At 58.1% G+C, this 17584-nt stretch overlaps 1 protein-coding gene across 5 annotated transcripts in view; it reads right to left on the bottom strand.

Moving 5' to 3' along the window:
- The window catches only part of ABLIM2 (actin binding LIM protein family member 2), a 149871-nt gene that overhangs the window by 58444 nt on the left and 73843 nt on the right, over positions 1-17584 (bottom strand). For all 5 annotated transcript variants that reach the window (XM_024745189.1, XM_024745187.1, XM_024745188.1 and 2 more), the window contains exons 7-9: positions 15474-15561; positions 10933-10991; positions 3158-3235 (exon numbers count right to left, since the gene is read on the bottom strand). In XM_024745189.1, coding sequence (XP_024600957.1) covers positions 3158-3235; positions 10933-10991; positions 15474-15561 — 225 coding nt within the window. The remainder of the gene's footprint in view (positions 1-3157; positions 3236-10932; positions 10992-15473; positions 15562-17584) is intronic.

A 17584-nucleotide genomic window follows, 5' to 3' on the forward strand; every position in this document is an offset into this window, starting at 1 on the left:
AAATGGTATTCATTTTCACCTCTGCACCAATCACTATTTTGTTGCTAATAAATGTGAGTTACATTTGTAATAAAGAAAAAGGCGGTGAAAAGATTACTTTAAAAAACCCACAATTTATTGAGCACCTACTGTGTGCACGTTTTATCCTAGATACTAAGGTGAGTGAGGCACGGCCCCTGCCCGCCAGGAGCTCACAGCCCGTGTGGGAGATGGTAGCCACATCGCATGCTAAATTCCCTTGCCATTCCTGCACACAGGGACATCGCGGGGAATCGATCTCTTCCTGATGGGCAGGAAGGGAGAGGCAGGGAGAGGAGGCTGCATTTGAGAACAACCATGCCACAGCAGGCGGGTCCCAGGCTGCTGGCATCCTTTTAAGCTCGCCGAGCTGGTGCACGGATTGGGACCACCGTCCTGAGGTCCTGAGTGTGCCCGGCGCTGAGCAGAGTCGGGTGACCGGTAGGGTTACAGGAGGTACCAACAGGGAGATGGAAGGAAGAGCAGAGGGGCTGAGCCTGAGATAAGAAGGGCACTTGCTTGACCAGACTCTCGTCTCCTCAGTGAAGGAACTGCATGGATGTGCACTGCCACCAGCTGGTGCTGATACCAACCCTGACCTGGGAGGGATGGCCAGGGTGGGACGTTTCCCGGCTGGGCGCTGGCCATGGTGCTGGGAGTCCATGTGTTAGAGATGGATGCAGGTCCTTGGATGGCGGGTCCATGACTTAGAGGCTGTGACACAGACCAGCTTCTGCACCTCTCTGAGCTGCATCTAACTGGGATGCTGAGAGGCAAAAGGACACAGCAGAGTGCACTCCTTGGTACCCAGGACTCAAGGCACCTCTGGAGGGTCAAACTAACAACTGGTGCTTCAGACTCAGGAGACAGGATTAAATTAATTCGCCCGAGGTCTTCTATTTACTTATTTTTTTAAACTTTTAATTTTTAAAAAATATAGCAGTGTGTACACTTCAAGGCCTTCTGTTTAAACTGGAATCCAGCACACTCGTATTAGCTGAGCGAGAAGTCTGTCTCAGCTGGGACGGCGCGACCAGCTGGAATCTACCTCGGCTGAAGGTACACCCAGCTGGTGGGCAACTTCTTTGCCCACCATGATCCTTGGCAAGTTCGTGTTCCCCAAGGGCGGGGAGGCCACGTGACCCGATCAAGGGGCGTGGACTTGGCTGTGCTGAGAACTGCCAGGTGGAAGAAGGGACCCAGCAGGGCTGGTTTTCAGCACTGAGCAGCGGGGTTCCCTGGGAAGAATCCAAGCTCTGTGGTGGCAGAGACCTGGGTTCAAAGACAGCTCCACTGCTTACCGCTGCATGACCTTTACAGTAACAGTGATCACAGAGCCCAGGGACTCTGGTCACTGCTCACTGCACCGTTACATGGTCACTACCGTACCTGAGCCTCTTACAAACACCAGTTTGTTCAAAAAATAATAGTTCACGTTTAATGAGCAGTTTGCCAGCAGTAGCTGCAGTCTGGGGACACGACCATGCCTGGCCGCATGCCGAGTGCTTCACAGATACTCTCTCATTCAAATAACAATAGTCATTATTATTATTATTCATGATGATGATGGTATTAGGGGCTAAATCGTGCTTCCCCAAATTTCTATGTTGAACCACTAGCCCCCAGCACCACAGAAGTGACTACATCTGGTGATATGGGCCTTTAAAGTGGTGATTAAGGTAAAAAGGGGTCACTAGGGTGGGATCTGATCCAGTACGCCTGGTGTCCTTCTGAGAAGAGGAGATTAGGACACAGACGTGCACAGAGGGACGACCACGTGAGGACACAGGGAGAAGACGGCCGTCTACACGTCCAGGAGAGAGGCCTCGGAGGGAACCAACCCTCCAGACACCTTGACTCAAGACTCCCAGCCTCCAGGATGGTGAGAAGATACATTTGTGTGGTTGAAGCCCCCTGGTCTGTGGTGCTTTACGGTGGCCCCGGCAAACGAGCACAGACGTCATAACAGTAATCCCAGCGAGCGAGCGTTTCCTGTCCTCCCTCTGGGCTCAGGGCTGTGCCCGGGGCCTCCCACTCGGTGCCTCAGTGGCCCTGGACAGCAGGCACTGTGGGTCCCCAGGTACAGGTGAGCTCCCAGAGGCTCAGAGAGGCTAACATCTCGCCCAAGGGCACACAGCTGCCTGGTGACTTCACGCTGCCTTTCTGAGCCTCCGTGTTTGCATCTGCAAAGGGTCATCCTGCGATTTACCCTCCGGACTAGAACCCTTGTTATTACCACCTACCAGAATTAGGGTCAGGAATGGCCCTAGCCCAACTAGAATGAGAGTTTGGGGAGTGAAAAGCAGTGTTGAGAAGAGCGAATCCCATCTCCATCGTGTGAGAGAAAAATGAGGCCCTGGCCGGGTTGCGGGGGGGATGAGAGAGGCGACTCGTCCCAAGTCACCGGCTGTCCTTCGGGTGTGCAGCTGGGCCAAGACACCCAGTCCAGGGCTCGCCCCCTTCCCCTCCCCCACCCCGCACAGGCTCTTTCCCAGACAATGGAGTTCGCCGCTTAGACAAGTAAACTAGCAAATAATTACAACCATCACCTTCCATTTCTAATCCCACCACCCAGAGGTAACTGTTATTAACTATTCGTTAAAATGTTCGCAATCATTTTTAGACTTGTATGTGCACGTACACACATACACACACACATACCCACAATACACACGCACGCACACACACACACACCCATACATACATGTGCAAATACATACACACACAAACGAAAATGGGATCACATAACACGTATTACCCTTCACATGCTTCTTCTAAAAACACGTTAGGAACTTCCCACAGCAGCAGGCACAGATCGGCACCGTTATTTGCGACACGGGCCCGAGTGTTATTTACGCAGGTGAGTCCTGGCTGTGGCGATGCGGATGTGGCTCACCGTCACCTCTGTAACCACAGCTGTGAGCACACCTCTCTGCGCACCTGTCGCCACATCACGGGGCGGCCGTGGTCGCACAGCACATCCACACTGGAGGCTGCGACCCAGCCTCACGGTCTGCACCAATCGCTCCCTCGGCCCCCGGGGGGTGCTGGCCCTGGCCCCCCACTCCGAGGGCACACTCAGCAACGACCCCAGGCCCCGGGGCCCCTCCCCACTCTCCACAGAGAGAATCCAACTTACATAAATCACGCGGCTCGGAGACCCTGAGGTGCTGGAAGCAGGGACGGAAATGATGCTCTCTGAAGAGGCTCTGGTTTCCTAGGAGAGGAGGAGACAGGAGGAGGCTGAAGCAGACTGTCAACGCGGAGAACCTTTCAGAGGCAATGACACTCCAACAGAAATGCCGGCTCTCGAGATACTTTTTATTTGCAGGTTGAAAGAATTCTTCAAATAAGCATGTAGGCTTGAATGAACGACAGCACAGCTGTAATCAGAGGACACAGCAGGTGACCCTGGCTGCAAGCAAACAGCCACGCTTTCAGCGCCGGCCGGAATCGCTCCCGTGATCACCAAGCTTTCACGGCGTCAACATTATCTGTTTTTCGGAGGATGAGAGCAAGCGATGCAGTTTCCGTGTTTCTGCGCGCTCCAACGGCAAAGGTGGAACCGTGCTGCTCGGAGACCTTATTCTCCATGTGGATTACGGGGGAGGTACCGCAGCTCGTTCCGCCAGCCCCGCCTCTGTTGTCTGACTCGGCGGCCGTCACGTCTGTGGCCTGCTCCTCGCGTGCCCGCTGTGGCTTGGGACCATTCCCCCGCCCCTCCTCCCTCGGTTCTGACCATGACTCCTGCATCCCCGAGGTGACATCCCCGAGATGACAGTCCATCTCCTCCACTCCCCCACGTCAGGCCCCCCATCACTGTGAGGACCCTGCCTTTCTCCAGCTCCCACCCCTCTCGCTGCACCTGTGTCCATCCCCACCTGTCGGGCGTGACCGGGTAGCTCCTGGACCCTCTCCTGGTCCAGTCCTCACCCCTGCTGGGACCACCCACGTACCTAACTCTCCACACCTCCCACTTGCCCCGCCTAAATGGGACCCATCTTCACAAAGCGCCCCCATCTCCCTACCCACTCACGGCTCCTTTCTTGTTTTCTTAGCAGGCCCCTTCCTCCCACCCCCTGGAATTCTGTCCAGCCCCTCTCAGTGGTCCACACCTGCTGCAGTGGTGCCAGCAGCCTGGGAGGGGCCACATTATGAACTGAATTGCATCCCTCCAAAACGCATACGTTGAAGTCAACACCCCAGTACCCCAGAATGCGATTGTATTTGGAGGTACAGGGCATTTAAGGATGCAATTAGGTTTAAACGGAGTCTTTAGGACAGGCCTGGATCCAACCTGACGGTGTCCTTATAAGGACAGGAGACTAGGACGCAGACATGCACAGAGGGATAACGTGTGAGGACACAGGGAGAAGACGGCCCTCTACACGCCCAGGAGAGAGGCCTCAGGAGAAACCAACCTGCCCACACCTTGATCTTGGACGTCCAGCCTCCAGGACTGTGAGAAAATACATTTCTGCTGTTGAAGATCCCCAAGTCTGTGGCATTTTGTATGGCAGCCCCAGGACACTAACGCCCATCATGGACCCCCGCCAAGTGGATGACCCCCAGCTCTGGCTACACTCAGCACAACACCAGCGAGAATGGAACAACACCAGGACCAGATGTGAGGCCGACACAGTAGTGGGAGGGACAAACCTGAAAGGCATAGGGGGTGGTGCCTGGGTAAACCTGATTGGGAGCCTGGTTCTGTATCTAGAAGGGAAAGAGAAGAGGGAGAGGGTGACGCTCCGTGGTCATCTCTGCACTCGGTCACTCGTCCAGCTGGTCCATCCCCTCTCCTTGCCCCAGCATCCTCTTGAGGCCTGCCCTGCTTCCCCGGGCCCCTCGCAGGCAGGGGCTGGGGTCCCTCAAGGAGCTCAGCCAGACCCCTGAGGCTCGGCCACCCCCAGTAAAACACAACGTCAAGTGCTGTTGCAAAGGAGATGCACCGTCGGAGGCCAGTAACACTGGGTCTGTTTTATCACTGTCCCTGTGGCCAGGCTGCCTATTTTACCAGCAAAAATGATGTACGTACACATTTACTACATTTGAAAGAAAACTTTGACTCTCAGCTTCCTTCTCTATGAAACGGAAAAAGCTGCTTGGAAAGTGCTTTCTGTTTCTGAGGACTTAGGCACAGCCTGCTAGGGGCTTGGCACTGGTAAATCGTCCTTACTTTTATTTCAGTTCAGTTTATTCCAGCTCACGGCAGGAAGCCCCTTCTTTGCAAAGCCGACAAACACCGGTCGTTTTAAAAGAAAAGTGCCCCTAAGCTGAGAGCTGCAGCAGTGACACAAGAACTGTCCCCCAGACCGAGAGGGACACTTCCCGGCACAGGCGGGGCGGCACCGGCTCACTGCCACCACGACCCCGACGGAAGGGGGCTTGGGCTCTTTGAGCGGCAGCGGGCGCCTGGGTTTGCTCTGGCATGTTTCAGGGTCCCGAGCAGGCAGGTGGGTGGCGGCACGGTGCTCTCCTCCCTGTGCCAGGTTCCCAGCCCCGGAGAGGGCCAGGGCGTCCCTGCGTCCCACAGGTCAGGGAGCCCAGACACGAGGGGGCCGAGTCCAGGTGATTCTCCCAGAGTCAGGAGACCTGGGCTTTCTCTCACTTTCTCCCTACCCTGACTCCAATTCGTTCCAAGGAGCCTCACCATCAAACCCAATACCCAGTTGTGTCCTCCAGGGCCTTGCTCACACCAGCAAAGGGCTGGGCAGCTCACCCAGCCCTGTCCCCACCGCTCAGCCTGGTCCCGGGAAGCATCGTCCTACAACAGTGACGGGGGCGCCTGGCTCTCATTAAGGTCCCAAACAAGCTGCATGGACACCACGTGAGGGGTCAGCACCCACTCGTCTCCAACTTAAAGCCTAGGGGCTGAGGCTCAGAGAGGGCTAGTGATTTGCCCAAGGTCACACAGCTGTGCAGAGGCAGAGTCCAACACCAAGACTTGCTCTCCCACCCCGGCAGCCTCTGCGAATTCCACTAAAACGTTCTCACTCATGCTCAGTCACCCCGTCCTTGCGTTTGGGCCTCTGGGACCATCTCAACAAGCCTGTCTTCTCCCTGCTCAGCGGCCTCACAGTCGGCGCAGGGGCTCTTGCTTCCCCCCAGGTGCCCCCACGGTAAGCAGCCCGGACCTCTGTGCCCCGGGTTTGGGGTGGGGGTGGGGAAGGACATGGGCTCTTGAAATGGTAACCGTGGAAACCTGCAGCCGGGGGACCAGCCCGGTCAGTCCAGGCTCGCTCTGCTGCCACCCAAGCAGGAGCATACCCGGCTGTCCCTGGACACCTTCTCCACGCAAGGAGCTCCTCCCAGCCACTCAGCTGACACGGGGCCGCCCCTGCTATGGCTCTGAAACCCTCATGCAATCTCCAGCAGATCGCGGCTCCTCTGGTCGGGGCCCTGGGACCCACTCTCTCGCACATCTGCCAAGTCTCAGCTCCGGGAAGCTAGCCCCGTCCCTCCCCCTGTCACAGGCAAGCATTCTGCACCCTGGAGCCTGCCCATCTGTCTCCCCCGCCAGAGGACGTGGGCCCTCCTGTAGGGCAGGGACCCGCTGGTCTTATTCACCTCTGTGTTCCCGGTACCCAGCCCAGAAGGGACACAGCAGGTGCTCAGTGGCTGTGTGTTGAATGACCACGTGATCCACTGCCCAATGATGCACTGGGGACGGGCAGTTAGGACCACAGCCTTCCGACGGGTTTTCCCTGGGCACGCTCAGCGGACGCACGTCCTTGTCTGGGGGGGCACCCATCCCCCGGGGGAGCACGCAGTCAGGGAGGCCTTCCGGGCAGTGAGGAAGGACTGCCCGCCCTCTCCTGGCTCGGCCTGGCACGGACTCCGGTGCCGGCCCCTGCTGCTGGACGCAGAGATGGCGCTGGCTCCCGGGGGTCCTGGAGCCCACTGGGCTTGGCGTGAGGGGCACCAGTTAGATGACTGCTGAGCAGCCCTCCAGACGAGTGAGTTAGCTCTCGTCTGGATTTACCACATAACGGTGGAGCTGCCTCCACCCACAGGCCGGACTCAGAGGGAGTTAGTGACGTCACCTCTGCTGCACTTCTCAGGGCTTGATGGCCCCCTGAGCAGACCCCGCTGGGCTGACCCGGAGCTGACCGGGTCTGGCTGGTTCATGCACATTAGTCACCTTGCAGGCAGCGAACAATACAGAAAAGTACAGCTTTCTCCCTGCCCCCGGGCAGGAAGCAGTCAGCTGGCTGGAGAACTATCTCCAAGGGGACCTGAGTGCCCAGGGAAATTTATCTGTACACACTGCCCACCACTGCCCTGTCCACTCATTGTCCCGCCCACCCGCTGCCCTGCCCACCACTGCCCTGTCCACTCACTGCCACACCCCCTCACTGCCCCGCCCACCATTGCCCTATCCACTCACTGCCCTGTCCACCCATTGATGTGCCCACTCACTGCCCGGCCCACCAGGCCCAGAGTTTATTCTCATTTCCCGGGCAAGACAGAAGAAGCTCTGAGGGGCGGAGGTGGGGCTGGGACCCGGGGAGGGTGAAACAAGGGACAAGCAGGGCATGACTGGGGCCTGGATCCTGTCCCAGGACACGGAAGGGCAACTGTTGTCAGGCTGCTGGCCTCTGCCCCAAATGTTCCCAAAGCATCTGTGGAAACAAGCCCAGGAAGCCAAGTCCAGGGCAATGACCAGCCCCCGGGGCAACAAGCCTTCCCTTCCTCCCTGTCCTGCCAGCCTGCAGCATTCAGAGAGCCTCGCTTCCGCTGGGCCAGTGGCCTCCAGGCTGGGAGCAGAGGTGGCTCCTGCCACCAGGCCTGGCAGCAGCCTGAGGCCAGCTCAACAGTGGGTCCAGAATCCAGGGGCTGGTGCTGGGCATGCTGACCTGGTCAGGGGAGGCTCTGGGGACACAGAGGACCCAGGGCACGTGGTCCTCCTCCGCGGAGTCCTCCCACCCCGGCTCAGGGTCACCTTTCCCCAGGTCGCCGTGACACACCAGGGGTAGCAGGACGGTCCCCACGGCCCTCGGACGTAACGTGCATCTAAGCCCACCTGTTCCCGCCTCTATCAGGAACAGCAGGGCTTGAGATTTAGTCACCTCGGTGCCGCAAGCCGAGTGCCATGAATGAATCACGAAGGGGCAGATGCCCCCAAAGCAGCGGCTTCCAAACCCACTGAAATCAACTGCTAAAGAGAATGTGAGGATTTCCCTCTTCAGTTCTTTCAGAACGGGCTTGGCAAGAGTGTGCTGAATTGGGCTGGGTCCCACCCAGCCCGAGGGCCCGGTACGAGGAGGGTCCCTTCCACCAGCCCATGCCCCCATCACGTCTCGTGGGCCAAAGTTCATGAGGTGGGTCTCCATCCAGCCCCACCAGGAATTCCCAAGCCCTGAGCCCCCGCGGTGTCTGCTAGGTCTGGGGACAGGTTTCTGCTCTGGCTCTGCTCACTCCCCACAGCCAAGGGTGGGGGGACTCTGCAGCCCTGACCCCTCGCTCCCACAGTGCAAGGTATTAGTGAAGGACTCAACGAACAGAACCAGCGTCCACAGTAAAGAGCAAAGCACGCTCAACGGCAGAGCTCTGCCCCTTTCCTCCTGGAGCAGAATTCCTCTGGGCAACGGTCCCTCCTGCCAAACACAGCTGCCGGAGAGTCGCAGGGAGCCACCGAGACCCCCGGATCGGCCAGTCTCCCACGCTCTTCCCGGGGGACCTGCCTGACCCTCCAGCCTCTGCTCCTCTCAGCCCCTCCCCGCCTCCACCCAGGGACCCCGGTCACCTCGGCCTCTTGACCCAGAGCTGCCACCAGCAGAGCGAGCCCCTCACCCCCGAAAGGAATTCTGGGTATCCCACGGGCTTGGGTCCGAGAAGGCTGGGTCTGAACTCTGCAGTGATCCCAGCGACACTCTGCACACCACACACAGCCACGCTAGCAACCCCGTGCGTCCCCCTGCCCCCCGCAGCAGTTTCCCTGTCCATCTCCCAAACACGGATGCAGACCCGCTGCTATGCGACATTTGAGTAGCCAGGGTCTTCAAGGGCCCACCGCCACCCGGCTCATCCGTAGCCTGTCTGGTGGCTTTAAAAGGGTTGGCATGCCTGGGACACCACACATGGGCGACAGAGTGGAAAGCCAGGGGTTGCTGGCGTCCTGAGGCCGGGCCAGAAGTCCTGTGGGTCACACACCACTTGCCGCCCGCGGACCATCTGCGCTATCCCGGGGCCCGGCAGGGCGTGGCTCCCAGTGGGGGTCCTGCAGGGGTGAGGGGCCCCCTGGCACAGGGCCTGGTAGTGCCTGACAGAGCAAAGCTGGCTGACACACCTCCCCTCGAGGGCCTGTGGTCCCCTGGGCTGCAGTTCACTTGTATTCACTTCGTTCCTTCAACCCACAAACGCTTGAGTGTGTCACCTGCCAGGACTCGTGTGGGAGCCGGGAATTCAGGACGGAGAGACTGGAGCCTTTCCTCCAGGCTTTTAGTGAAGAGGGAGCTGCCTGCGGGGTGTGAGCCGTGGACGCGGGGCAGGAGCAGGAGTTGGCAAGGTCTTCAGGGGCTGACGTTCTGGGTGAATCTTAAAACCCAAAGGAGGAGTTTGCCGGGATGCGTGATGCAAGGGCACGAGAGGGCATCTCCGGCCGAAGGAACGCATTTGCGAAGGCGCAGGGGAGAAAGGGAGCAGTGAGCACGGAGGCGCGGCAGCCCGGGGGCAGCGGGACCCCTCCCCTGCTCAGCCCACCGCCACCCAAGCCAAAGGGAGCTTGCCCTGTTCCTGCCCCAGGGCCTTTGCATGAACCCCCACCCTGCCTGGAACCCCACTCCCTCTTCCTCTCTTCAGGGCTGGCACCGTCTCATCTTCTGGCTCAGCTCTCGCTCATTTCCTCTGGAGGACCGCCTGCACCCCCACCCCCCCAACCATCCCAGGTGAGGTCGGTCCTTCCCCCGCTCTCCTGCCCCGCCAACCACTGCTGCATGATCCACCTGCCGAGGTGTTGATTTCTGCCTCTCTCTGGGACGCCAGCCCCGGAAGGGTCAGAGGCATGCTGGCCTCCTTTCTCACCCTGCACCTGCAGCCTGGCGCCCAGCACAGGGCCTCTGAGGGGCAAGGAATTTGGCCTGGCCTAGAGGGTGGTCTTGCTCTAGTTTCTGGAAGGTGATCGTACCCGATAGGATGTCTCTGTTTAGGGAGGGGGCTAACTGCACCCAAAATTCTTAGAGTGGGGCTGGCCATGCCAGAAAGACCAGCCCTATGATTCTGGTGGTCTTGGGTCATGTCACCTGGAGAGTGAAATTAACCACATGGCAACCAATCAACCAACCAACCAATCAATCAGTCATTTAATGGAGCACCGATAAGGTCTCTGGCCCCGGAGCTTCCCTGGTTGGCGATACTCCGTGTGCGCTGTCACCCGTCACTGGGAAGGGCCGAGTCTGGACTCCACGGGGAGAAGACGATGGCACCGTGTGTCCGGACCCCTCCTGGACCCTGCCCCATGCTGGGCTGATTTCACTCTGTATCTCCCCCTGCCCCCTGCCGGGATAAACCATAACGGGGGCTGTAACAGTTCTGTGAGTCCTTCAGATACATTAATGAACTTGCGGGCAGCTGTGAGGGCCCCTCGAACTAGCCGTTGGCGTCAGAAGTATGGACGGTCTTGGGACTGTTTGGAGACCCGCTAACTTTGCCGTTATCCCAAAACTTTTGCGACCATCAGTGTCCACTGAACAAAGGAAGAGGTCGGCAGGGCCAGTGCGGGAAGGGCCCTGGTCCCACCCAGCAGCACATCTACCTGTTTACACCTCAACCTCGCCAGGCCTCGGGCCACCTGCCCCGTAGCCTGGTGGGACTGGCCGGCAAGCCTGCAGACGCAGCCAGCGTCCTCTTAACCGTGTGATGATAGCGCAAAAGCCGGGGGAAAGACATCGGAAGAGACTGAATTCCACCAACCTTGCTTTTGTCTTCAGTTCTGGCTGCCTGTCGACATGCCGGGTGCCAGATGGAGGAGCCTGTGGACAGATTCCCAAGAGGGAAGTGTTAGTGTTATTTCCGGAGATGCAGGGGCCGTGCGGAGTGTCAGGAGGAGGGAGCTGGCGTCCACACTCGGACCCTCACTCCCCTTCATCTGTGCCGGAGTCACAGGTCAGGGCTGGGCCTGGGGCCGATCACGGGGGCTCACAGCCCCACCGGGAGGGGAAGGACATGAAACAGATAGGAGACGACCCACCACGAGCTGATGCTCCCATGGGGTCCCTCAGAACCCTGGGCACCCAGACGAGGCTTCTCCGAGGAGGGGCTCTGCGGGTGGCTTCTATTCAGAGGCAGGCGAGAGAAGAGGGGCTGCCGTGCAACCTGCACCAGCTCCTCTCTGTGCGGGTGGGCAGTGGCCAGGCCCAGCCATGGGCGCAGTGGGGGGCTGGAGCCCAGTGGGATCTGCCTGGGGAATGAGGGCTTTGGGGCAGGGCTCTCCTCGGGGACCCTCAGGTGGGAACCTTAGGTGTGGGGTGAAGATGAGGGCTGCAGGCTGGGGGCCTGACCCTGCACTCACTCGCAGGGTGTCTGAGCTGTCTCGCTCATGCCGGCCCCGCCCAGCTTCCACAGCTACAGGCGCCACCCTCAAGGTAACAGGTCACCAAGCACCCCAAGGACCCCAAGGGCCCTGCTCTTTTCTAATTCAAACTCGACCTCCCCGAGTCTCAGAGTTTTCCCACCTGCACACAGGGCCGACAATAATCCCACCTGTTCAGGCCTTTGGCAGAATTTAATATAACTAAATAGGGGTAATAACTTCAGGGCCCAGAGCACTTGCTTTCCCGCTCGGGCCTCCCTGAACCTCAGCCCGGCCCCCTTTCTCCCTCCGTCCATCCGTACTCCACTCACGCACCCTCTGCGGTTGGCCACGGCTGCTGTGTCCGCGTTTACATCCACCACTGCCAGGACAGCCCATGCCCCGCGTGGAGGCGGGAGCCTTGTCCATCCCATTCTCACATCCCCCGAACAAGCCACACAGAGTGGACGTAGTAGGGGCCCGGCACACAGCAGGGGCTTAAAAGTGTGGTGGCAGAAAGGAGCTACACCCCTTTTCCGGCTACAAAGCCTCCAGGTCACGTGAGTTAACGCCGGGGAAGGGAACTTATTTCTGCTCCTCCCTGGGAAAATAGCTGCACCAACCCGGAGCTCCCAGAGAGACCGGGCCTTGGTTGGTTTGTGCGTAAGCTTTCCTTTTTTAAAAACATTGTTTATGATTGATTACAAAGGTAATAGCTGTTTTTTTGATTAAAATTTAAACAAGCCAAAAAAGGATATATAGGAAAAGTAAAATCATCTGTAACCTCCTACCCACTTTGGGTCGGGCTGTCTTGCAGTGCACACATACATATTAAATACAACGTAGGTACACAGTTTTGTATCCTGCGATTTTTGCTTAGAAGTGTCTTAGTATTTCTCCCCGTAATCAAATATCAAAACTGTAACTTTAAGGGCTGCATAATATTGCATCGTACAGATTGATGAGAATGTCTCTATCTGCTCCTTGCCTGTTAGTTCCAAAGTTTTATTTCTAAATAAAGTTGCAGGGAGGGACTTCCCTGGTGGCGCAGCGGTTAAGAATCTGCCTGCCAATGCAGGGGACACAGGTTCGAGCCCTGGTCCGGGAAGATCCCACATGCTGCAGAGTGACTAAGCCCGTGCTCCACAACTGCTGAGCCTTCGCTCTAGAGCCCGCGAGCCACAGCTACTGAGCCCGCACGCCGCAACTACTGAAGCCCGCGTGCCTAGAGCCTGTGCTCCACAACAAAAGAAGCCACCGCGATGAGAAGCCAGCGCACCGCAACTGCAACGAAGAGTAGCCCCCACTCGCCGCAACTAGAGAGAGCCCATGTGTAGCAACGAAGACCCTATGCAGCCAAATAAATAAATTTATATTAAAAAAAAAAGGTGCGGGGAGTCCATTGTACATGAGTTCCACGCCATCTCTCTGATTTACTTGAGGGCTTCCTAAAAGTGGGGTCTTGGCTCAGAGGGTGTGGGCATTTTTTTTTTTTTTTTTTTTTTTTTGTGGTACGCGGGCCTCTCACTGTTGTGGCCTCTCCCGTTGCGGAGCTCAGGCTCCGGACGCGCAGGCTCAGCGGCCATGGCTCACGGGCCCAGCCGCTCCGCGGCATGTGGGATCTTCCCGGACCGGGGCACGAACCTGCGTCCCCTGCATCGGCAGGCGGACTCTCAACCACTGCGCCACCAGGGAAGCCCAGGTGTGGGCATTTTTAAGGCTCTTGGGGCATCTTGGCAATTTCCCAGTTTTCGCCCACAAGCCAGGTAAGACGCCCGTTTCCTCCAATCCCCATAGCATGGGGATGTGTCTTTCCTTTTAACCCTCGTCAACCCAGTGGGAAAAATAACATCAACGCGTTATTTTAATCTGGGTCTCCCTGAAAATTAGTGAGAGTCAGACTCCCCCGCCTATGTTCACTGAGTCTGCGGACAGGAAGGTGAGTCCAGGGCTGGGTGGCAGTGCTGGTATTTGGCGGGGGGGCACCTCATCTCCCTCGGAGGCCAAAGGGCTCACTGGGACCTCTGCCCCTTGGAACTTTTACTGCATGGGATTCACCCGTCAAATAGGCCCTCCTGGAGCCCCAGCATCCAGGTGGACCAGGCAGAGGGTCTCGGGGTGTCCGTGCAGGGCAGGGCCAGAGCCCCAAAGGGGCCCCTCACCGTGGGACTCTGGTGCTCCGTGGAGTGGGGCGTGAAAATCACCAACCGGGTCTGAACCCTTCCGGCACAGACTGGGAAAGAGGCTGGGAGGGGACGGGCTGGGCTGCGACATCCCACAGAAAGTCAGGGCAGGTCCCGCATTAGAAACAGGGAGCCCAGGGCCATGAAGAGCATCTTTGTTCTGAGACTGGGTCCCCTTGATGGCCAGCTCGTGTCCCCAAGCTGCCGGCTCGATGTCACTGTGATAGGCGTCAGTACGTCCTGAAGGTGCCACTTAGAGTGGGCGTGGGCGCCTCGGGCAGGGTGACCCCTCCCCACCCAGACATACGTAAAGGACCCCTTTCATAAGCTCTCAAGACTGAAGAACAAGAGGGGACACTGGGGACCAGGCAGTCCTGGCTGACGTCACCCCACGAGGTTCAGTCTCAGAAAGGGAGGCCTGTGTGACACACGGCCCTAGAAGGACGCCGGGTGAGGTCATCCAATGGCCCGTCTGGCCCTACTCAGCTTGCCTCCAGGGTCACGGAGACACTGACGTCCTTGAAAAGACAATGTGACTACAGAGACAGGGCGTCTCAGCATCTAACCCAACCCGCCCAGGCCCCTCGGGGAAGGCCTTCAACCTGCGAGCCCAGTTTCAGCGAGGGCACTGGTGAGCCTCAGCCCCACCACTGACTTTGCGTCTAGGCCGCTGGCCTGTCTTCGGCAGGAATCCTTCTCGGCCTTTCCTCTTGGTAATTTTCCATCCACCCGTCCCCCCCTAATCCCCACCCCCTCCTTGGCTATAAATCCCCCGTCCTTGTGAATTCGGAGTTGGCCTGACTCCCCTCCCACCTTCTGCCATGTCCTGAATATACCATCTTCCTACCGTTTTGACAAGTGTCCAAATAATCTTTCTTTATCAAGGCTTGGGAATGAATAAGCCACAGGGATGGGGTGGGTCTTCAAGATGATAAAACTAAGTGTAGCTCGAAGGAGAACTCCTAGGACCCCGGTGAATAAACATGTAAAGCAATAGCTGGGAGCTGGGTGCTCCGGTCTGAGCGTTGGTGCAGTTTTTTGAACAAAAGCAGGAACAAGCTGAACAGGGTCACTGCAGAAGGAGGGAGGGGGCAACTGGCTGTCATCTGCTGCTTCTCCAGGTCTGGTGGCCACAGAACGCCTCGCCTTTACTCTACTGTTATTATTATTATTTTAATGGTGAATGGGTTGGGGATTTCCCATGAAATGCCACGAAATGGGTTAGAAGGTTGGCTATGTTTTTCTCCAGAACTCTCTTTACCGACACTTTGGCGACTCCCTTGACCAGGAGAAAAGCCTCAGGAGTGGCCTGTGGTCTCCACACTCCCTCATCAATCAAGGGAGGGTAGTGCGGGGGAAAGCCCTGAGACATGGACCCTGGGCTGAGGGGCTTTCAGGACAGGCTTGAAGCGACCACAGACCACATCCATTTCCGTTTGGCTGGTGGGACCCAAATTTCCAACACTCCTGCATCTTGCTCTTGAATTTGGCCTTTCGCTTATCGCATCCATCTCAGGTTCACGGACATCACGTGGATGGATGATGCAAAACCGGGCAGGCTGTCACTCTGCCGACTCTGGTGGGTGCTCTGTGGGGAGAGCCTGCTGGGCCCTGGACCCCCATCCCTGCTGGGGGGCGGCGTTCCCTAACTAGCGGGAAAGCTCGCTGACACGCCAGGGCACACCCGGCACGGGGCGTGGGCCCGGGGGCCGCCTGTTGGGTGCCCTTGGGTCCCGAGCAGCACACTCTCTCCTTCTTACCTTGCAGATACATCTCCTCGCCTTCCGCGAACATCCGGCCGCACCCGACACATAGCGCACACAGAGGGTGGAAGTGCTTCTCCCCCGCCTGCAAAAAGCACAAAGCACAGGCATTTCTGCTCAGGGCACGGCTCGTCCTCACGCAGGTGCTCAGGTGAGGCAGGAAGGCGGGCTGTGTGGTGGAGAGCCCACACCCAGGGGGATGGGACGGGACCGGTGGTGCCCCAGGCCGTCCAGGGTGTGTGAATGTGGCCCCTGCCCGCTGGGGCCACGCCTGGGAGCAGAGACCGGCCTCCGGGAGAGCAGCTGTGTCGCCAGCTCCTCCCGGCTCGGTGGTGGATGGGTCTGCCCCACCCAGGAGGCAGAGGGGGGCCAGGTCCCATGCACCTCTGTATCTTGGTGGGGCGGGGAGGGAGGACCTAACGTTATTTCCCCAGATGGAGGGACAGGACAGGTGGGGTGAAAGGGATAGATCCTTTTCTTTTTGTCTCTCTGTATCGCTCAGTTTTCTCAATGAGCGTTTTGCAGTTTTTATCGTTCTTGAAACCCATTCAAATCGATTAAAATATTAATACCGAAATAACCAAAACAAAGGACATTGGCAAGTTTGGCTTATTTCTACATGGTACCAAAAAAATCACCCCAAAATACCGTGTTCGGTATGACTGTAACTGACCGTTCCTTCACCTGGGTGGGGTGGAGCTGCAGCCTGCCGCTAGATGTGGATGTGACCCCCTCACTCTTTCCTGAGATGCGAAGGTTAATTGCCACTCTCTGAAACTGAATTAGAGATACTCCCCTGAATCAGTAAGTAACGGGGTGCAAATTCATCACAAGCACCTCACTTTCCTTCCCTTCCCCACCCGTGCCTTTGGGGCAAACCAGGCCCGAGGGGACCCCTGAGTATCAGGGAGGAAGAATCCGGAACAGACTCCCTTCCTGCGTGTGGGACCGGAGGTGTCAGTCTGCGTGGCCCACCCGTGTCTCCAGGCAAAGGGATGGTTCGGGGAAGCGTGAGAATGCCGAGTGCTCGGTCCTGCCGGCTCTGCGGCCTCCGGGCCTTTGCACCTGCAGCCCCTTCCACCAGGACTGCCCTCCCCACTCTCCCACCCGGGACCACCTGGAATGTTCCCAATCTCATCTCCAACGCCACCTCCTCTTGGAAGCTTCCCCCGATTGCTTCCCTGCTCTGGGCTCCCACAGCCCCGTTTTCACAGGGTTTGACAATTATTTCGGGTGAGTCTTCCCTGCTAGACAGTGAGCCTTCGAGGGCAGGGCCTGGCATGGGGCCATTGCAGGAACCCCTAGTCTCAGGAATCCATCTGGGGAGCAGGTCACATTGCAGCACCGGGCCCAGGCAGAGTAAGGGTGAAGCTGCCATTTCAGCCTTAAAATGCCGAGCGGTCAGAGCAGCTCCGTCCTTGAGGTACCAACAGGGGATTGGAACAGCGCTGTAGCTTTAACCACCTGCTATCAGGTCCCAGGTGTCAACTGAGGACTCACGTGCTTTAAACATTGTGGCCTCTGACCTGTCCTCACGCCTTCCTCAGGCAGGCACCCCCTTCACTCTGGGTCGGGGGGACAACCCACCCTCATGACATCAGACAGCAGGAGTTCTGTGACAGCCACTTGGGGGAGAAAGCACACACTGCTGTCTACACGGCATGTCTACACGTGAGTCAGGTGGAGAGAGAAAGCCGTGGGGACAGTCTGTAAGAGGACAGGCTTGAAACCCCAGCCCGACCAATGAGAATTAAGGCTGAGCAGAGAAACAGCCCTGCGGCCACCGCCAGGGGCCGGCCCAGCATCCACACTCTTCCCTCCGGAAAGCACCCCCCAACCCAGCAGCTGGCAAATGCCCCTGGTCTCCCAAAACAGCAGCGACGGGGATACAGCTTATTTCTACAGGGAGAGGCAAGAAGCCGCTTTACACACTGACTGGCCTTCATCCTGTGACAGCCTGTGAGGTTCATGACCACCTTTGTTTCCACCAGGGCACAGAGAGGTGGAGGAAGCTGAGCAAGGTCACACAGCAGGAGGGGGTGGAGCCAGGCTTGGCGCCCAGGAGTCTGGCCTTTGTGGCCTCTGTCCCCAGCCGGGGGGGGGGGGGG

Source organism: Neophocaena asiaeorientalis, unplaced genomic scaffold (assembly GCF_003031525.2).
Source record: "Neophocaena asiaeorientalis asiaeorientalis breed wild unplaced genomic scaffold, Neophocaena_asiaeorientalis_V1.1 scaffold65, whole genome shotgun sequence".
Lineage (NCBI taxonomy): Eukaryota > Metazoa > Chordata > Mammalia > Artiodactyla > Phocoenidae > Neophocaena > Neophocaena asiaeorientalis.